General features: G+C 37.6%; 3 protein-coding genes across 7 annotated transcripts in view; 2 read left to right on the forward strand and 1 right to left on the reverse strand.

Moving 5' to 3' along the window:
* LOC122047205 (dol-P-Man:Man(5)GlcNAc(2)-PP-Dol alpha-1,3-mannosyltransferase-like) overlaps positions 1-21,792 on the forward strand; it is a 77,841-nt gene that overhangs the window by 49,703 nt on the left and 6,346 nt on the right. For 4 of the 5 annotated variants that reach the window (XR_006130495.1, XR_006130494.1, XM_042608322.1 and 1 more), the window contains 3 exons: positions 20,913-21,132; positions 21,227-21,261; positions 21,366-21,503. Coding sequence is in view for 3 of the 5 variants with exons in the window: in XM_042608322.1 (XP_042464256.1) it covers positions 20,997-21,132; positions 21,227-21,261; positions 21,366-21,503 (309 nt within the window). In the remaining 2 variants the exon portion in view is untranslated. Of the gene's footprint in view, positions 1-20,884; positions 21,133-21,226; positions 21,262-21,365; positions 21,504-21,792 lie in introns of those variants that run through there. The other variant, XM_042608324.1, reaches the window with a different exon arrangement.
* Positions 653-2,383, reverse strand: LOC122048711 (pentatricopeptide repeat-containing protein At3g02490, mitochondrial-like). Its single transcript, XM_042610244.1, has one exon. The coding sequence runs from the start codon at positions 2,381-2,383 to the stop codon at positions 653-655; it is 1,731 nt and encodes a 576-aa protein (XP_042466178.1).
* Positions 11,832-16,075, forward strand: LOC122047204 (probable 2,3-bisphosphoglycerate-independent phosphoglycerate mutase). Its single transcript, XM_042608321.1, has 5 exons — positions 11,832-12,078; positions 13,423-13,568; positions 14,211-14,487; positions 15,003-15,275; positions 15,451-16,075. Exons 1-5 carry the CDS (start codon positions 11,926-11,928, stop codon positions 15,928-15,930), a joined length of 1,329 nt encoding a protein of 442 aa, XP_042464255.1. The 5' UTR covers positions 11,832-11,925; the 3' UTR covers positions 15,931-16,075.

A 21,792-nucleotide genomic window follows, 5' to 3' on the forward strand; every position in this document is an offset into this window, starting at 1 on the left:
TGGGGGCACGCGCTTTGCTTTTAAGCTTCAGGCCGAGTTAGTTGACCAGAATCTGACGGCCCTTCTTTCTCCATCTTGATTATTTAGTAATAATATTAATAACAACAATCTATCCCTTAAAATGTGTGTTTTAGTGTTGGCTTAATTTAATAAAACCAAGAGGATAATTCGGGGCTTTTGAATTGTAAATAAATACATTTTAGAAATTAATTTGCAAAAAAAAATCTAAAATTGCCACTAAATCTATTGAATGACATTTATTTTTAAATTGCAACGAAGTATTTTGAACACTAGATTCTGTTTAAGATATCAAGGAACAAACTTAAGCTAAGTTCCAATGTTGTCTGCTAGATTAAGGAATTCAATCATAATATTGCACACTATGAAAGACAATGCTCAAACTCTAAAATTACTAATGAAAACAGATCGGCATATCAAGTTTAAGAAGAGAAGGTATCAGCATTATTAGTTTTCCTGTTAAATAAAATTGTCAACTACTCACAATCAACAATCAGCTGATCGTATCAAATTTGACTCTCAATCCACTAAATTAGTTTTTAAAGAGCCATACTAAATCAGCAGCACAGACATTACTGAACGAAATGCCAAGGCTTTAAAGGAAGCACAGCAATTTGAAACCGCAGTGTATGATCTAAGCAGCTATAGCAGGGGTTTTGCCTGGTTGCATAGTGTGCGCCACTTGGCGTCGCCTTGCTGCTAGAAGTGCTTTAAAAACACGCAAAAACACATTCTTAGAAGGGAATTCCTTCACTGTCATGGCCTTCAGAAACTTCATAGCATCATCCACAGTTCCTGACTTGGACATATGCTTGATGAATGGGTCGATGCAAGGAGGAAACCCATGACCTTTCATCAGTTCCATAATGCTACAAGCTACTCGAAGGTGTCCTTGATCGACCAGCTTTTGAATCAGTCGCCTGTATGTGATATGCTGAAATCTTATATTTCTCTCAGTTACCATCTCTTTGAGCAACGTTTGCGCTTCGTTTGATCTTTCCTTGCGGCAAAATCCGGTAATCAATGCTTCAAAGGTTCTTCCGACAGATTCACCACCCTTTTTTTCTATCAGCATCTTAAACAAGGCCAATGCTTGTTCTAGTTGGCCAGCTATCAAGTACTTTCGAACTAAATATGGCCATCCCTTCCCGCCATCTTCATTTTCAGTGTTGATCAGATACTGGCGGGCTTCATCTAATCTTCCAGCATTTGAAAGCCCCCTGACTACCTGAACATGTACAGAACTATCAGCTGCAAAACCACCCTCTTCCATGGCTTTTAACACCTTATCACACTCACCCAATCTCATTACTGATTTAATAACCCTATCGAAAACTGATTTCTCAATAGAATTCCCAGCAGCTACAAAACTCTGAACAAGCCTAGTAATCAAATCAAAGTCTAGATTCTCACCCACTATAACATTTTTAAGGAGAAACAAGAAATCCTTCTGTGAAGGTTTCTCTGAGCCTTCCATTGCAAATTCATACAAACCCACAGATTCTGCAATCATCTTCCTGCGGTAAAAACGTCGTGAGATCTCAATGTATGTTTTCTTCTCCAATTCATGACCCTGATCTCTCATCTTACAGAGAAGATCCTGAAACTCTCTGCGATTTTTTTTAGCCAAAATTCTGGCCATAGCATTATAAACTCTACCATTAAGCTTGGAGGGTGCCGTTTTCTCAACCCACTCTAAAAATGGAAGAGCTTTCCCTGGACGTCGGGTAAAGAATTCCAGGAACTCAGTGTCCAATTCAGATGGTAAGATGATACTGGTCTTATATGGTTCCTTGTTAAGGAACTCACCCGATTCAATTTCCTGAAGAATCTTACTGAGTTCACAGTTCAAAGAGTATGTTTTACGCAACAAATCGGCGTCTTTTACCCTCCTCTCCTCCTCAAAGCTCTTGGAGACGGCTAAGTATGTGTCTTTAGTGATACCGAACGCTTTCTTTCTCATGATCTCGACCACACGCCAGAATTCCTCTGGCCGCCCGTTGGTTCCAAGCGTTTCGAGCATCCGATTTAAGGTTTTTGAATCCATCCGAATACTCCCGTCCTCCGAGACGGAACCAGCGCTTCTGAGATCCCGAAGCACCAAACCCATTGTCTCCCCGTTGAATGATAGGTCAAGGGACGCCAGCTCTGCTTCAATGCCATCTGAACCAGCGGCGTCCGCCGAAAACCAACGGACTGCAGGGTGGTTCGGAAGAAGGCTGTTCCTACCGAGAAACGGGAGGCGAAAGGAGGAGTCTTGGAGTCGCGGAGCGCTCACCTGGAGGCCGGAAAGCTCGACGGCGGAAGCGCGGGGTGCGGCGAGAGCGAGGTAGCGCCGGGAGAGCTCCCTCCACGCGGTCCTCATCGCAGCGATACCCGATCCGGATCGAAGAGGCTAGTTTTCAAGTTTCACAGGCGAGGCACGGAGCCGGAATTAGGGTTTTTGTTTTAACACTCGGGAGGCAGCGGGTGAGCGCCTGCTAGCGATGACGTGCCACTCACTTCTGTGTGGGCCCCACCATGACACGAGCGAGTCGATCCGCGTCGGGTGGATCAATCTCTTGACCCACTACGTTCAGTTATATGAATTAATTTGGGCGTATAATAACAAATATCAAACTAAGAGGGAGTATTGTAAAACAAATATACCTTTTGGGGGACAAAATGAGACTTTCTCTAATTCTGAAGCCACTCGGCCGCACTGCACGCACCCGATCCCTCCTCCTCTATTGAAACCTCCGCTAGGCTGATTTCCCCCGGCGAGCGGCGGCGACTATTTGCGTCGAGCAGCAACGAGCGAGACCGCCAGTTCTGGGAACTGAGGAACTCCGATCACCATCATTGTCGCTCGGGGAAATCCTCTGTCCTTTACGCAACTATTTTGGCTAGGTGAGCATCTTTCTCCTTTTTGTGGACAAGCAACCTAGAATTTTAGTGCACGTGATTGATCTCATTGTGATTTCCTACCATTTTTGTTCATGTGGAGGAATGAGGTTAGTTTAAATTCCACAACCTAAGAAGATTAGCTGAGTGTGGCCGTAGATTGGTGTCTCACTTTGCTGCTGCTACAACCTTCGCAATCGCGATCCTCCTCGAGGCACGATCCCACCTCTTCCGTGTTATCCATGGTATTAAAAACCTCTCTGCTTCTCTCGATCGCTCGAGAATCTCGCGCTTCCTTTCCCTGTTCGATGCGACACCGGAGCCTTCTTCCCTTCGATTGTGGTTCATCCCCGCATGATCCCTCCCCTCACTTCTCTAGATTAGGACTTGATCCCTGTGTAAGTGTGTCGGTCTAGTCATTCTCAAGTCCTAACTGACGGAGAGGAAAACTCGAGCTCATCTTTTTTCCATCCTAAACGGCATTATATTTTTGCTTCTAAATTTTATTGGCTTATGGAGTTTATACGTTGGCATGTGTTGTGTCCTAGTGATATTTGCTTAAATCATGAGATTGTGTAGAGATTATAGTTGATTTTGTGCTAGCTGATACTAGGTCATTTTACTATGAGAACATGAGCATACTTGCATAGAGATTTTATATGTTCCATGTCATAATGCATAGCACGCATGCAATATGACTGATGTTTTAGCAGTTGTACACGGGCATAGACAATCACTTTGACCTCTCCATAGTGTCGCAGTTCAGTTGGGAACGGGGGACCAATTGGTCCTATGCACTGATTAATTTCATAAGATGTCTGATGGCATGTGTGCAGATTGTTGCATTGATGCATAAGTATATGGTAATGTGTTACAAGAGTAATTTGATGCATTTGCGTGCATGATATGCTAACACTGTAACATTTGTGTATGTGGTGGTGACGCACGAGCATTAATGACTTTAAGTGGATAATGCTAATATGTTATGCCATGATGTACTGAGTTATAACTGGTTATAACCTAGTGGTGTTACATTTATGCTTTGAATTGGGACCGATGATATATTTCTATAGTTTTGTCCTGATCCATTCCTGTGAGTAGTCCAGTAATAGAACATTTGCATTATTGCATAGCGAAGATACGTTGGTTCCATTGTGATTACTTATTGTAAGATGTTTTCATTTAATTTGAATTTTCTCTTGTGTGTCTTTTAACATCTGTTCTTTTTAATCTTATGTCTTGCTTACAATCATGTTGTTTTTTCCCTACTAGTAGTTCCCAACAGCTTATTTTGTTATGCCTAAATTTTCATGCAAAGTAATTGAGTTATTGCACTTATTGTTTATTGTTGTTACAATGTTTACCGATAGATGTATATTTTACTTTATTATTTATGTTTCACACTGGTGCAGATATGCAAGAGTTGATTGTTCATATTCTAGTGATATTTATGGCTAGGTAGATTGAACTTGGTCTTCTCATAACAAACTACTACTAGCAAATAAGTTTTGTTAACTCAAAAGTCAAAACTAGGTGCCCTAGGAAAACATGTCATCACGATTAGATATATGACACTTAAATAATAATAATAATAATAATAAGTAAAAATTGAAAGATAGTTATATAGATTTTTTTTAAAAAAATTTGAAAATTTTGAAAATTTAAATAAATTTTGTATGATATATTTTGGAAAATTTTATTAGGCTTTATGTTTTGAAAAAAAAATCTATTTAAAATATCTATTTAAGTGGGAGTTAGAATTCTATGTTTGATTAAATAAATTTTATTTAGGCTTTATGATTTAAAATATTTAGTTTTTACTTAAATCTTTTTCCCCGATCCCCTTTCTCAACCGACGTCGCCATCACCCTCTCGCCTCTCCCTTTCTCCCGATCGATGCGAGCAAGACGACGATAATCTCCCGTCAGCCCCTCTCTAGCCACAAGCAAGAAGTCGTGACTGCCCTAATCCCGATCCACACCGTCACTCACCCCTTCGCGTCTCCACTTCCACTCACGCGCACGACGGTGCTGATCCGCCGTGAAAGGGATCGACGCTGCCCATCCGCCGGCATCTGGCTGCGCCGTTGTTCCCTCCTCTATTCACTAACACGCAAGCCGCCGCTCGCCGCAAAGTTAGCAGCGGTTTCAACCGCTGGCCACTATCCTTTTCGCGGACCACCATTCGTGCGAGTCGTCGAGGTTGAACCTCACTGCTGTCGTTGATCTCTCCTTCCAGCGAGCAGCCACCTCGGTCACAGATTGCTGCTGCATCGCCACCATCTACCGTCAGCCACCGCCGAAGTCATTGCTGCCTTCATAGAAGTAGGAGAAGAAGAAGAGAGGAGGTAACATTAAGTTCGATTGTTAAGTTGGATTGGATTAATAGAAGTTTGAATGACTAGTTAAGTGATTTGTTAATTAGGTTAATGATCTGATGTATGGATAAATTAACAGGTATATACAGATCAATAAAATTGGATTAATTTGGACAATTAAAACTTGATTAGCTAGTTGATGAATCCTGGAATTAAGTTGAGTGATTAATGAGATTTATGAAATGATGATTAGTGGATTGAGTGATTAAGAATTTGGTGTAGTTTAAATGGATCGACTGAGTTATTAACAGTTTGATTAAATTGGAGCATGTGAAGGAAGAATTCAGATGATTAGGTTGAACTAATCGATGATTAGGTTGATACAATTAGAGTTTTCTAATTGGATTAGGATTTAAATTAGTTATTTGATTCATGATAGGATTGACTAAAATATATCCTGTGATGTAGGACGGTGATACGAGAAGAGCATTCTGACATGGAGACATTTGGGCCGATATACATTTGAGGTGGGTAGTTCCCTCTTGTTCTCCTTTCGTGGTGCATGATTTTATTTCATTGTTATGATAGTATACATAGCTTACCTTGACTCTATGTTTGATTGATTTCTGATATTTTTATTTGTTCTTCTTGCCCTTATGTTTATTCCATTAGACACCTATGCAATCTCCTTGTTGCTATGGTTGATTGTTTATACACATGCAATACCTTTAGATGGTGGTATAGCTACTGGCATGTACCCTAGTACATGATGTTGTCTGCTTCTTGTTTTATTGTTTGGGTACATATAGACGTTGACCGCTCACGGTACGGTACCATCCGTAGTAGCGTGTTCGCCCGCAGTCCGTGGCTAGATAGTTACGTTCATGCCCTGTCTGCCCATGGGACCATCCATGGTAGGGTGTTCTCCCACAGACAATGGCCACGAGTCTACCCACAGGACCATCCGTGGCAGAGTGCTCTCCCGCAGATAGTGGCATCTTACATGCCTTGGCTGACAGTTCAACTGTAGTCTATAGTTGTTGTATACTTGTATTTTGTATATGCTATGTTTCGTTGTTCAGGTTATGGATTTCTAGGTTGGTGCTTTGCTCTTACCTTCGCTAGTAAGTAGTATACCTGAGCTTGCTCATTTCTCTCCTTTATCTTTTAGTATCATGCACTATCTTTCTATCTACCTGCTGAGTCGTTGTACTCACTACCCTTTATTTTTCGTTGACTATTAGGTTAGCAAGTCGATGAAGTGTTGTGTTGCTCAGAGGTCCTGGTTGCCGGTCTCACTCAAGTTGGATTTTTATTTTGGGTTGATTTATTTTCTGTTCCGCTGTCACTACTTATTGCTTTTTTTTCCCTCATCGAATCATTGAAGTTTTGTTATAATAGTAGAACTGTTACTTTGTGTATTTTAGTATAATCACATGTACATGCATGCATATACGCATCAATATTTGTATCGGCTTTTAGTGGTTTGATATCAATTATGTCTTATATTGTAACTAGAGGGTACCGTCCGGTTTGACGGACATGTATACCCTCGAGGCTTGATAATTTTATTGGTATCAGAGTCAGGTTGCGAAGCCTAATTTTGTATTTCTCTCGATGTAACTTTTTGAGTTTTGGGACAAGACAAGCCGAAGGACATCTCTGAGCTATAGGACAATAAGGTATACCTCTAGTGATTCTCTTACCTTTTGTGTACGCTATTTGTTTAAGTTATTGTTAGACAAGTTGAATGTCGTAGGAATTAAAGTATGGTTGGTTAGACTTTCTCCAATTTAGTTGTATTGTGTAATTGTGTCTATACCTAGCTAGTAGATACTCACTGATTTGGTTTAGCATGTTGACGTACAGTTGTGTCTTTTGCCGAGCGGGCGACTGTTTTTTTTATCACGTGGAAACACGCTTATAACTCGTAGTATATGTGAGAGTTTGGATTTTTCCGACCAGAGGGTCGTTGGACATGTGAAAATACGCTTACAACTCGTAGTAGATGCGAGAGTCTTTAGTCACGTAGAAACATGCTTATAACCCGCAATAGATGCCAAAGTTTCAATTTTTCGACCGAAAGGTCATTGGGCACATGGAAACATGCTTATAACTCGCAGTAGATGTGAGTCTTTGGTCACATGGAAACATGCTTATAACTCGCAGGAGATGCGAGAGTTTGCATTTTCCAACCGGAAGGTCGTTGGGCATGTAGAAGCACGCTTATTACTTGCAGTAGATGCGAGAGCCTGGATTTTCCTACCGAATGTCGTTGGGCACGTGGAAACATGCTTATAATTCGTAGTAGATGTGAGAGTCTGGATTTTCCGATTAAAAGGTCGTTGGGCACATGGAAACACGCTTATAACTCGAAGTAGGTGCAAGAGTCTGGATTTTCCGATTGGAGGGTCGTTGGGCACGTAGGAAGCACGTGTATAACTCGGTCAAGAGACGCGAGAGTCTAGATTTGCCGAATGCTGAATGAAATTGTGCCAATTTGAAATTTCTGCAATTGAAGCTATTTTGGAGTTGCCGATCGGATGTTGATTGAGGTTCCTTTGAATTGCCAAGCTAATTCTGAATGGGTTTAGCCACTGGCATATTTGCTTGGAATTTGCCTCTTTGAAACCATTGGCAACTTTACCAATTTAAATTGCTGAATGAAGCTGCTTTGACTTTCCCATTGGCTTGAAATTTATCCATTAGAATCATCGATGGGCTTTTGCTTGGCAATTTGATTGGAATTTGTCTAATTTGAGAAGAGTTGCCGATCGAATTTGCTTTGGCCCCTTAAATGTTGACTTCGCTCCTTAGCTGATCAGATGCCACTTTGTGCATTTTGATTGAAATTCTTGATCCAATTGAAATTGCTAATTGGCGTATTTTTGTAAATTTTGACTTTTGTCAATTTGCATCTGATGCCTTTGTAGCCAATTGGCTTTTGCCCATTGGCATCTGATTATAAGTTAACCACTTTGGAGCTGACAAATGTCGAGTGGAGAATTGTCGAATATTGAGTGAAGCTGATTGGAATTGCTGTTGGATAATTTCCATCCACGTTGATTGGATTTTTCCATTTGAAATTGTCCATTGGTGTTGCCACTGGATTTTGGAAATTTTGACTTTGCTTGGGATTTCATCCCTTGAAGTTACCGATCGGGAGTTGCTGATAGGATTTTGTCGACTTCCATTCTGGAGTTGTCGACAACCATTTTGGACTTGTTAACTGAGTAAATTCCTCGACTCCCGAATATTCGCGGAGTCAGGGTGAGAATAAGGATCTCGCTGAGACGTAGACCCATAAACTTCTAGCGCAACGATCGAAAGAGAATGATACCTAAGGAATTCCATTTTTCCTTATGCACTTGTGGCGGCGATGTGTTTGTTGAAATCCTCCAGAGTCATGGTGATGGCAGAGAGTTTTTCGGCGTTATCCATTTTCATGTTTCAGATCAGGCGTACATTCTCATAGACGGCGACAAATTTGATCCGATCTGAAATTGATAAAGTTGGACCACCAGTGAGCTGGTTGGAATGTTGACTAAAAGGAGACCTTGGACCAGGGGACCTGTAAGACCACGGAAAGGAAAAGAAGAGAGAAATGTCAGTAAGTAGGCTGGGTACCTAGCGCAGCCACTCCGAGACAAGTCAGTGTAGTAGAGGAGAAAAATGGCAGATGAGTGATGGAGGAGTGCTGAGTTTGTGCATAGAGAAAAACATGCCTGTGCCTATGGGGGAGGGACCTTTTATAACATTTTATAATCCCTGTATTAATTAGATGGCACATCTGTAATAAAGAAGATGTTACCTCATAGAAGAGGGTTATGTTGCCCATGTCTTGTACCATGGAGATATTGTGGGATCACGCTAGTCACTCATATTATTTCACGTGTTCACGCTATGTCACTCATACTACTCCATGTGTTTGGACAACTCATGTGTTCTGACAACCCACATGTTCTAACAATCCATATGGGTTTATGTGCTACTTAGTCAGCCACTGGTTTAGAAGACTGGCTCTAGCAGGGATAGTCCTTGGAGGACTGGTCGGTCGGCTTTGGCGAATCGGCTCAGCCAAAATCCTCCTTGACTTTAACACAACTCAACATTCGATTGGCCATCGTTTCATTCGTGGCAGATTTCGATACTCTCCCTATTAGTATTAGTAATCAATGGCAACTCAAAAGATTACTGCCATATGTATGGAAAGAAAAGTGGAAGTTATTTGCAGTGGTGCCTAAGGGAGAGGTTGAAGATGTTATGATCTAAAGACCAGTGTGAGATATAGGCACAAGATATGTGGCTTCATGATACCCCTCCCTAATTCGTCCCTTCTGAAGAACTCCTAGAAAATGTTGACATCAACTAGTTCTTTAAATCGCATGGTGAAAAAGTAAAATGTTCTTGCTTACACTAGGTTGATGTATTTTTGTTCCAGTTTATTGTTGTCACGTCCTTAATGTTGTGTTTACTTGTTTGGAAGTAGGAAAGAAAAGAAAAATAAATAAATAAAATTGTTAATTTTTCTTTACTTAAAAGGAACTAGAGAGGAGAAAGGTACTTAATTTGGTCAATTACTCTGATTCTACCCAAATCAGATGGACATTGTCGGGGTTGAAATTTAAACAGCTAATAAACACAAATAAGTAATTACTATCATTTCTTTCCTTTCAATTTTGTGCAACTAGACAAGAAAAATGGAATTGCAGAAATAAGATATCACAATTCACTTCCTTTCTTCTCTTTAACTTGTATTGTTTCATTTTCTCCTATTGTTTTATCCAGTAAGGGGGCGTTTGGTTCTCTCCTAGGAATCGGAATGGGAATGAGTATCATAGTACTATGGAATGGGAATGAGTATGAGTTTGGATATCATTCTTAAAAATGATGTTTGGTTAGTTAAATATTTTCAATCGGAATGAACTTAAATTTCCTTTTTTAGCCTTACAGGAAAATAAGAGAAAAAATTAGATGGGAGAGAAAGTTGAATGTGAGAGAAACATATGATGAGAGAAAATGATGAGAGAGAAAGTGTGATGAGAGAGAAAGAGTGATGGGAAAAAATGAAGAGAGAGAAAGTATTATAAGAGAAAATGAAAGAGTAAGGAGAGAGAAAGTACGATGAGAAAGAAAGTGAGTTGAGAGAGAAAGAGTGATGGGAAAAATGAAAAGAGAGAAAGTGTGATGAGAGAAAATGAGACTGAGGAGAGAGAAAGTATGCTGAGAGAAAAAGAGTGATGGAAAAAATGAAGAAAGAGAAAGTATTATGAGAGAAAATGAAAGAGTGAGGAGAGAGAAAGTATGATGAGAGAGAAAGTGAGTTGAGAGAGAAAGAGTGATGAGAAAAAATGAAGAGAGAGAAGGTGTGATGAGAGAAAATGAGAGACTGGGGAGATAGAAAGTACGATGAGAGAGAAAGTGTGATTAGAGAAAATAAAGAGAGAGAGTGATTAAGGAGGGAGAAAATATGATTAGAGAGAAAATGCGATGAGAGAGAAAGTATGATGAAAAAATAAGGAAAAAGTGTGTAATGGGAGAGAAAGTGTGATGGAAGAGAATGAAGAGAGAAAATAAGGAGAGAGTGTATGATGGGAGAGAATATAAAGAGAAAATGGTAGAGAATGTGTGATGAAAGAGAATGAGGAGAGAGAAAGTGTGATGATAAAATAAGGAGAGAAAAAAATGATGAGAGAGAACAAGGAGAGAGAGTGTGAAATTTAAAAAAAAATTGAACAAATATATTAAGGGTATTTTTGTCCAAAACTTAATTCACATTCCTATTCCATCAAAACCCAAAGGAGGGGTGGGTTTCATCCATACCCAAATTTTTTGGTTTCATTCCCAAATCTTGATTCCATTTCCATCAACCAAACACAAGGTTTGGGAATGAATCAATTCCCTCATTCCCAAACCCATAAACCAAACGCCACCTAAGTGTTGCTTGATGAACTAAATGACCATGTATTTGAATTTGTTAAAGTTCTGAAATAGTTTTCAGTATTTTTTAAAAGCTTTAGATGATCCAATTTTTGCCTATTATATAGGTAACACAGAATGCGCTAGGATTATCCAAAACAATCGTTTGACATGATTCACATGGCACACTAGATTTCCTAAAATTGTCTCACTTAATTTTGGCTGTTGTTTTGTAGTTGGGAAATGCATGGGATCAATGTGTGTAATCTAGTTCATTCTATAATCCTGTGGGTAACACAAAATTGAGAGAAGCTTCAATTTATAATGCTAAAGTTGCATAATGATCCTTTTGTTGTATGATGTGCATATGCATCTATTTGTTTTTTGTTTATAAAGAATTGGTGTTCCAGTAAATTATTCTAATCTGAAAAACTTCAAAAGTATGCCATTATATTTCTTTGTTATTCTCTTGGTATCATTGAATGAAAGAAACATGAGAAATTACTTACTTCTCTTCTGTATTTTATCTTCTAGGCCATTTCACCAGTTCAGTTGAAGCTTTTTTATCTTCTTGTCAAATTCATTATTTTTCATTAAAGAAGGGGCAATAAGAACCTCAGGAAGCATAAATTATGAGTATGGACAAGACTGCTAAGAGAAGAGTGACATTTATATTGATTGATGGACTAGGGGATGTATCTCTTCCTTAGTTAAAGTACACGACTCCTCTTCAAGTGGCAAATGCTCCTAACTTGGATGCAATAGCTTCAGCTGGTGTTAATGGTCTGATGGATCCTGTTGAAGCAGGCTTGGGTTGTGGGAGTGACACTGCACATCTGTCTCTACTAGGCTATGATCCAAGAATCTATTACCGGGGACGAGGAGCATTTGAGTCGATGGGTGCTGGATTAGCCATGTCACCAGGAGATATTGCCTTTAAGGTAAGAATCTAACATCATATCAATCCAAGTTACAAAATGATTTTTCACTATTCTGTCTATAACCCCAATGAATGAGATTTAATATCACATTTTGCTCTGTGAAGAAACTAGCATTTTGTTTCCTATGCTATGCTTAGATAAAGATACCATGTCTCTTGCATGCATCTTTATAGGCTGGTTGAATCTAAAAACTCTGGTTGATTAAAAGATATGTGACATGTCTTTTTAGATAGGTTGATGATCATGCTCTATGGATCCATGAAGATTGTTGGATTCATCCATAGTTGTGAACAACGTACACCTGGTTGTGCCTTGGCGCTAGGCGCAGCCAGACACACCATTTGTGCCTGGGTAGTGGCCAATACTTGAAAGAAGCGTGCTTAACCACACACCTTTTTGATATGTTAAGGCACGCTTAAGGCGTGATTTCCCTCGTCTTATTGAAGTGAATTTTTTTTTTAAAGCCCAACCCATACTTTTAATTACCTTTTAAATTAATTAGGGTACACGTATGCAACACATGTTTCTAGCATGACTCTTCCTCTCCCCTAGGAAGCATACTGTACATTTTTCTTGAGTGACTCTTCCTCTCCTCTACAAAATGAACATCAACCTTTGATTAGGTTGCATGCATATGACACATTTTTCTTGCATGACTCCGCTCTCCTAGAAAATGAACATCAACCTTCCTTGCAAATTTATTTTTCTCTGCATGGCTCTTCAATATTAGAAGTTTGTTTTTTCTTTAATTTGAAGTTTGATTTTGATTATGAAGATAAATTATTTCAATATTTGAATGTTAGTGAATTTTATATTTATATTATTGTTTAATAGTTTATTGATTATAATTTTGTTAGTGAAATATGTTGGCAGAAATTTTCTATATATGTTTGAATTGTATAAATTTATACTCAAAGTGTCTTACTTTGGTAAGGTGTATGCCTCACCTTGCGCCTAGTGTCTCAGGCCTCATAGCACCTATGCACTTTTGGGTACTCACGTCTTAAATAAACTATGAATTCATCCCAAATCTAGTTTTAAACTGGAGGCACTTTCCTCTGAATTTGAAATCTTGGTGGTGAGCTTACTCTGCAAATATCATTAATCTTGCATTATGTTCATCTCTGAAGTTTATTCCAAAACCTGCTTTAAAATGGATTTCTTCTTCAGTCTTCTGAAATTGATATCCTAGTTACGTTGCAAATATTACTAATCTTGCACTATAACCATATAAACAGTGCATGAATTTGCTTTAGTTGCATGCTTTGTTCTGTTTGTCATATTTGTATCGGCTTTCAATTTGATTTTCTCTGAACATGTAACTGAACTATTTTAAAATTTCAGTCAAATTTTGCCACTTTGGATGAGGAAAGTGGAACTGTGACGAGCAGGAGGGCTGATAGGCACTTTGAGGAAGAAGGCCCTATTCTTTGTGCTGCATTGGATGGAATGAAGCTGCCATCTTTTCCAGAATATGAAGTGAGAGTCAGGTGCAATCAATTCAACTTATTAAAATATGAAACTAATAATTGTTTAAATAGAAATTTAAGTTGAGGGGGTATTTAAAAATATCAAAACCCTGGAGGTTGATCGTACCAACAATCTCTTGTTAGTTTGATGGGCAACTTTTATGTGTTAGAAATATATGCTCAAAGCACTTCTGTCCTCTTAGGAACCAAATTTAGTGCCTTCATGAAGTTGTTTATACGTTTTTAATTTTCTATGCACTTTTGATGATATACTCACATTTGGCTAGCTTGTCATATTTTAAAAGGGCATAATTGAATTTCATTAAATATCTTTTGCATTTATAATTGTGAAAAATGATTTACTAGACTGTGACATGAACAGTTGTGCACTACTTTTCTGATAAATAATCCAACAAATAATTGACCATGGGATTGATATCTAATGAGGAAATATTCTAAGCAATCAGATGCACATTTAGCAATGGCATTGAAATCAATCAGTAATTCAATGCTAATTGATTGTTTTGCACATTGGCAAGTGAAGATTTCTTTTATCAAGGTTGAATTGTTTTAGCATCACTCATATTTTGCTGAGCTGATTGCAAGTAATTTTGAGATGCCATTTTAACTAGCAAAGCTAATAAGAATATCCTATTCTAATAGGTATGCCACCGAGCACAGATGTGGGGTTGTTGTGAAAGGACCAAAATTAAGTGGAGATATTTCTGGAACTGACCCATTGAAAGATAACCGCTTACTTCTGAAGGCAGAGGCTCTAGATGACACAGAGGAAGCAAAAAACACAGCAGCTGTAGTCAATGAACTGTCAAAAGAAATGTCAAAGATTCTAGTAGCTCACCCTGTCAATGCAAAAAGGTTAGCAGAAGGAAAGAATATTGCAAATGTTGTACTCTTACGAGGTTGTGGCATACGGATCGAGGTTAGTCACCATTCTTGTTCCATTTTTTGTAGATTTACTATCCTGACTGCTGAACTGTAGATTGTTAATATTCTTCACGTCTGTTGAATCATTCTGGATGTTGTATGCAAAAGCAATAACATGTTTTCCATACACGGTCAATATTCTTTTCTTGTTACATATTAAAAGAATATTTGAGGAAACTTGATAAACATTATTGATCGGTCTACAATATTTTTTTTATAGGATGTTAAAATGGTAAATTTGTCTTTATTATAAATTACTATATTAAAACTTTAGACTTACAAAAAAAAAGACTTCTTAGGATAACAGATATTCTTTCACTGATGACATTTTATTGATGTCAAAAAATTTACAAGATTTACCAGTGTTCCAGGACTCCTGATTAGTAACTTAGGCGTGCCAATTTTTTAATCTAAATTGCTTCTTGGACATACAAATTAGACATGTGGTAGGATCAAATAGTATCCTTCAGAATCTTTAATTTGATTTTTTTAATATGATATGTCTACCAGGTCCCTCCATTTGAGAAGCAACATGGATTATCTCCATGCATGGTAGCTCCCACAAAAATCATAGCAGGATTGGGTTTGTCATTGGGAATTGACATTCTTCTAGCACCAGGAGCAACTGGGGATTACCGGACACTTCTAACATCGAAGGCTACAGCAATAGCAAAAGCACTATCTGTTCCGCTACAGACTCCTCCATTCATCTTTGTGCCAGGGGAGGATGAACATAGACCTGGCCGAGCTCAGGGATATGATTTTGGATTCCTTCACATAAAGGTTAGGTTTAAATATCCCATGGTCAGCCACATAAAAGATTAAAAAAATGGAATTAAACAAGAAAAAGAAGCATGCACATGCATCTAAATCTCAAGGGGATTTCTCCCTGTTGGCGACAGAATTACCTGCATGTTAGGAAGGGTTTGACCATATTTTATGTTATTTTATTTGACAGGCAATAGATGACGCTGGTCACGATAAGGCAAGCATTTTGAAGGTTAAGGCCCTGGAAGCTGTTGATAGAGCCATAGGTCAGCTGGCAAGACTCTTATGGCAGGCAGAAAAAACTGGCAACTTTCAATTCTATTTATGTGTCACTGGAGATCACTCAACTCCTGTAGAGTATGGCGACCACAGTTTCGAACCAGTTCCATTTGCTTTATGTCAATTAAGGGACTTCGTTAGATCCATGGGAGAATCAAATATAAACAACGTTTCTCTGGAGCCTTTTCCACTTCCTTCAGTGAATGCTGGGGAAGATCTGACTGACATAATAAAAGAATCTCAGGAAGTGAACAAAGACCTTAAAGCTTTCAACGGAGACTCAGTCTGTCAGTTCAGTGAGATTGCAGCTGCAAGGGGTTGCTTAGGAAGGTTTCCTGGAAGTGAGATGATGGGGGTGATAAAGAAGTTTATCAAAATGAAGAATGAATAGTTCTAAATGTATTGAACTACGAGCAGAATCTTTTGAACTGAACTTATAAATGAACTGATAATCTTGAGCTTGTATCAGTTAACATAAAAAATATTTAGTCCTGACTGCTTGGAAATCACCAGGCTCAAATAACTTGTTTGCCAATGTGGTTGAACCATGCAAATAAACTAAGATTTGAGATGCTTTCGGATATGATTTTTTCTATTGACTGAGCTTAACTTTTCTAGTAACACAGCCAATAGTGTCAGAATCAAATGTAACTTAGCAGCATATTGTTTCAGTTGTATTCTGAATGGTACTTATTGGAGTGATCTCTTAATCAAGCATGCATACATGAGAAGTGCTGCGTCATTTTGTCCATTCCTTTGAATGATTCATGCGATATAAGGCATGTTGGAAAACTCTCTTCATCTAAAACTTTGTTTGTCTATTGACCTTGCAAATTAATTTAGGAATATACAGTCTTGTATTTCTGGAGAGTCAAAACATTGCAGCTTAAATTCACATTAATCAGGAGTTAAAATGTTAAGTCTAGCTAGTATTTTGGATACCTTATAATGTAAAAAATACTTTATTTCGCTATTACAAATTTTAAAGGTGTTTTTCTTGTCGTGAAGAGAGAAATAGGGTGGATAGAAAATAGAGGAAGGATGAAAGAGGTGTGATTTTTTGTTTTTCTTTTATATTGTTATTTACTTGCAAGGATGAACATTTATTTTTAATTTACTTTGTTTTCTTGGAGAGATATTCGAAGGATAGAAATTAGTGAATAATGATACTAATGTATTGTGAAATTCTCTTCTTAACCAGCATGTTCCATCAATCAAGTACCACTACCTATCTTCTGATAACAAAGCTGTGAATTGAAGAGTGCAATGTCATTACAACCAAGGAGCCAATCAAGAACTTACCTCCATTTCTTGAGGTCTGTCTCTTCAAGTTCTTTTCATAAATGTCCATTCAAGCTTCATAGTTATCCTTTTGCAAATTCCTCATTTGACATCAAATTTTTCCAGTACAAAATTGCTATAATTAGAGCCACTTACAGCTGATAGAAACTTTCAAAAGGTGGCCCTTTTGAGATGATAAGGTCTAAATTTCCAATAACACAGTGGTGTTCTCTCAACATTAATCACTTAACGCAAAGAGTAAAATAAGTTATTTAATCTCTAGTGTAACTTCTATGATTGTGTCGTCTTTATTCAAATTCTAGTGGATAGATTAAACAAACTACAGAAGAATATATTCTTGTAAACTTGGCTAGATTCTGCTTGAAGAATCAAGTTCCATGAGAGTGGTTTAGTACCTAATGGTTTAACATGATTAATTATACATTTTAAACCTTTTAGCGAGATTGTATAGTAGCCTAAGTTGGATAGAAATTTATGTGATGCAAAGCCATCCAGAGATGTGGACTAAGGAACATAATATAGTGGATTGAGCTTTGAAGACTCACATAGCTTCTAACTAATGGGAGGCAAAAGGGTACCCCGCAGGAGAAGTGTAGTGGTAAATCTTGTTTAAATTTCAAATGGAATAAATATTCTAGAGGTCAATTTTGTGTGCAAGGAAAAAGATTGTCTATCTACAAGATTAGTTAAGCGAAGTTTGGACACATGAGAAGGAAATAACTTGGAAAAGGACTCTACACCATCAAAATGAGCACACAAAAGGAATCATGCACGAATTCATGCAGGTTCCAATTAGTCCAAGCAAGAAAAGAGGTGGAAGTTAATGGCTAGTCAAGGTGAATGCACTCCAGAGGTTCATGAAGTGGAAGGATTGCATTCCATCATGATCATGAATGACAGAGACGTCCATGCAACTTTCAAATAAGAAATTGCTTCTTCATGCATTATCATCAGAGGGAAGGGGAACAGAAAGATCATCAGCAAAAAGAGAGAAAAAAAGGGCGTAGGAGAAGAGACCAAAGAGAATCCAGTAGGAGAAAGAAAGTTGAAGCCTTTTTAGATCTTTTCAACTAATTAATATTTTTGATGCCCAAACTTTTTCCTTATGGTGTGCGGCAGAGAGATGAATATGGTTTTTGTTTATTTAAAAAGAGAGGCAACGTGAAAGGCAATATAAAAATAGGCCTAGAGTAGACTAAGAGAATCCTTTCCTCCATTTAAGGTTTTTCATACATAATTTTGATATCCAACTAATTAATCTGAAAGATAAATAATTTTTCAGAACATAATTTATACACTTAGAAGTGACTTATAAGATATTTATTTAGAAATTCAAATTGATCCTTTTATTATTCTTCATAATGTTTTACTATTATACCACACCTTTGGGAGCACATAGTTTTATAACTATGATACACTGTATTATATCTTGATCCTCCTAGTAATACTTTTACAACACTTAGTGAACTTAATTAATTCTCTAAATATACTGTACGTATTTTTTTTATCTTAGTCAAGATTCAACAAAATATTAAATGTGCTTTATATGAATTTATAATAGCATGGCAAAAAGGTGATGCACTCATCTCAAACGAAACGATCCAATAATATTATCGGCTTCCGATAGGTAAATTAGATTACATAGCAACCTCCCAATGGATGGGATATTTTCTCTTAGGAGGAATAAATCCTCGTCTTAATGTGATAAACCACCACTAGGGCATATTAATTTATAATAATAATAATAAAATAATGGTGTGGGATAATTTATAATAATGCACATTGGATGGATGAAGTTCCATTAGTTAAAATGTGATTAAACTAGGTATTAAGATATTAATGGTGTGGGATTTATAACATGTGACCAAAATAAATAAATCAAAAAGTTGGAGCAAAGAATTGAAAACAAAAATAATATAATGAAAAGGGAATTCTTGTGAAGCTCATGGGGAATTTCTCCAATCTCCATTAAATTTGCGTCTCTTCTTTGTGATGCTTACACACACCTTTAAGACTGTTCTAATTTCTCAACATTAACAGTAGTCTTAAGAAATTCCTATCTAGAAGAAAAAAGGAATTAGTGAACCATAACATACTAATGACAACAGTAATTGCACAAAATGGCATCCTTTTGTGTTGGAAACGTCATAATGACGCCCCTATTATCATAACATTGTTTTATCGGTATTAATATTTTCTTTTCTAATAATTATTATATAATTATAACAACTATAATTCATTAACGGTTGTATAATTATAGCTGCTATTATTTTACGATTGCTATAATATATATTCTATTTTTGATAAATATTAATAATGCTATATTTTATAATGCATAACTGTTAAAATATGTAATGATATAATAATTAGATAACTATCACACTACCAATACTTCATCTTTGATCGACACTGATTAAGATGGTCAACATTATATTATAATAATTACAAATTATAATTGATATTTTATTTCTAATCAATTTCAACATGGTATTATAAGAGTTATGGTTTCATAATTATTATAATTATAGAAATATAATTGTTATAAAATCGTAGCTGCTACAATTATATAATAATTAAAGCATCCACATCAGATATCCTATTCAAAAATTTTACCTTAAATTTTGGATAGGGTAGTTAAAATTTTTTTGCATCAGTTAATCTATCAATTCCTTAAATTATGCATTTATGAACAGTACTTCTCTAAATTTAAAAAATGAATTTCATTCCCTAAACATTATAGAGGAGAGAGAAGAAATAGGGAAACTGATATATGATGTATTGAAAAATAGATATCCAAATTTAATAAAGTAACATTTTTACCTTAAATTATATATTTTGGATAGGGAAGTTGGTGTGAATGCTCTTACTACACAAGTATTATTATGATATTATAATTATGATATAATTATAAGAGTTACGATTCAATAATTACTATCCGATCCTATAAGAAATAAAGTATAAAAATAAGAATAATTTTAAAAAAAATATTGAAAGGAGATAATTTTTTTATAATAAATGAAAGAAGGGCGCCGTCTTTTGATTTTACTCCACTCAGTAATGGCTGGGTCGAAATGAATCTCTTCATTCAAGAAGCAGGGAAAAAACAGAGCAGAGCAGAAAAATGCAGCATTGGAAATAAACTCTTAATTGTAAAATGAACACCAAATTTCATTGATCGTCGATTCATGAACACATCAAATATTGCAAAGGGATTAACGACTGGATTAATACATAATTAGGCGATAAATAATTGGTGATTAGCTGAACGAGGATTTGGAGTTTGCTTCTCGCGGTTGACGACGCGAGCCTCGTGGCTCTCTGCGTCCATGCAGCGCGCCTCGTGGAACTTGGCGATGAAGGAGGACGCCTTGGAGTCGACGTCCGGCTCGCCGGCTCCCCACCGGCCCCAGTCCTCGTCTCTCGGGCTGACCCTCCGGGATGCGGCGGCGGCGGCGGCGTCGCAGCTGTAGTCGTTGTCATCGTCCAGGTAACGGGGCTTGGAGATGCAGCAGGACAGGGCCCCTCCCATCTTTCGGCTTCGTATGGAGCTCGAGGATCAGCGTTAATGGCGGAGAGTTGGCTTGGGAAGAGAGCAGGGCTCGGGATGGTTTTTTATAGTGGAAGCAAGTGAATGGCAGGCCAGCAGAGGAGGGTCTGTGATTTTCATATTGCTCCCTGACTTTGTAACTATTGCAAAAAAAATCTATTTTATTTGTGAATATTATCTGATCAATCTTTAGTTATCAGTATTTTTTTTGGAGAAAAAATAATATAAATTTTTATTATGAATAATAATAATATTTAAAAGAGCTCCCTGTTTTATTTTTTTTTAATTTTTTTTACCTAAATTATTTTACAATATAGAAATTTAGTCAAAATTAAAAAAAAAAAATGTCGGAGCAAAGAGCAATCTTGCAAAATAGAAGAGGAAAAGGAATAAATTGAAGGTTGGTAAATTTTGGGGAGCAAACGACAAAATGATAATCCGATGCGCACGTGAAGAATCTAAATAAATTGATCGGCCAGTAAAATTAGCCCAACTGACTTTGGCTCGATCCGACTGCGGTTTAGCAAGCATATTGCTAGAGACGGCGGGCGCCAAAGCGAAGAGATCGGAGGAGGACGGGGGGAACTGCGACGCGGGTGCCTGGGCCCATGGCGCCGGCAAGGTCTCTGGCGAAGGATATCTCTCCGGCCGTCGGGGGCTTCAGGATCTCAAAGTCTGTATTTGCATCCGCGCTGTTGGTTCTCGATGCCGTCCTGATCGCTCTCATCATCGCCTACGTCCCTTGTGAGATCCGCAAAATCACATTTTTGCCCCGTTTTACATACTTGTTCTATTGTTGTAGCTTGATCTTTCTTTCTACTATGCAATCCCTGCTCAGATACGAAGATTGATTGGGATGCATACATGTCCCAGGTACTGACTCTTTGTAATTATTAGGTTAAAGCTGCGTTCTTACTCGACATAGAACAAAAAATATATATAATTTTCAAGCTTAGTAGTATCCTTTGTAATGACAGGTAGATGGGTTCCTTGGAGGAGAGAGGGATTACACCAAACTGAAGGGGGACACAGGCCCATTGGTTTATCCAGCTGGGTTTCTCTATGTCTATTCTGGCATCAAATTTCTGACTGGAGGAGAAGTCTTTCCTGCGCAGGTGAGATGCCAGTGAATCTGCAAAAGGTTTTTCCAGGTTATCTTCCATTTTAATGGCTTTGAATTAGTTTTCAAAGATGTATTTGGGCTTTGTTGATAATTGTTAAAGTTTTTATGTGTTAAGCGAATGTTTATAATAACGTTATTGAGAATTCTTAAGAAGTGAACCTCATCCTGTTTGAATTTTCAGTGTAGGAGAACGGGACATTGAATGTAGAATGTAGAGCTGTCATTGTTACCTGAGAAATTGCATTTCTTTTTTTCCTTTTGAATTGATGTGCTTCTAAGAT

This window comes from Zingiber officinale, chromosome 2B (genome assembly GCF_018446385.1).
Source record: "Zingiber officinale cultivar Zhangliang chromosome 2B, Zo_v1.1, whole genome shotgun sequence".
Classification (NCBI taxonomy): domain Eukaryota; kingdom Viridiplantae; phylum Streptophyta; class Magnoliopsida; order Zingiberales; family Zingiberaceae; genus Zingiber; species Zingiber officinale.

What these genes read in the sequence shown, in the direction of transcription:
- LOC122048711 (XM_042610244.1), bottom strand. Translation starts at nt 2,383, where the DNA reads ATGAGGACCGCGTGGAGGGAGCTCTCCCGGCGCTACCTCGCTCTCGCC.
- LOC122047204 (XM_042608321.1), top strand. Translation starts at nt 11,926, where the DNA reads ATGGATCCTGTTGAAGCAGGCTTGGGTTGTGGGAGTGACACTGCACAT. An exon ending in GAATATGAAGTGAGAGTCAG is followed by an intron (nt 13,569 to 14,210) that starts GTGCAATCAATT and finishes CTATTCTAATAG; the next exon opens with GTATGCCACCGAGCACAGAT. An exon ending in TTGGATTCCTTCACATAAAG is followed by an intron (nt 15,276 to 15,450) that starts GTTAGGTTTAAA and finishes TTTATTTGACAG; the next exon opens with GCAATAGATGACGCTGGTCA.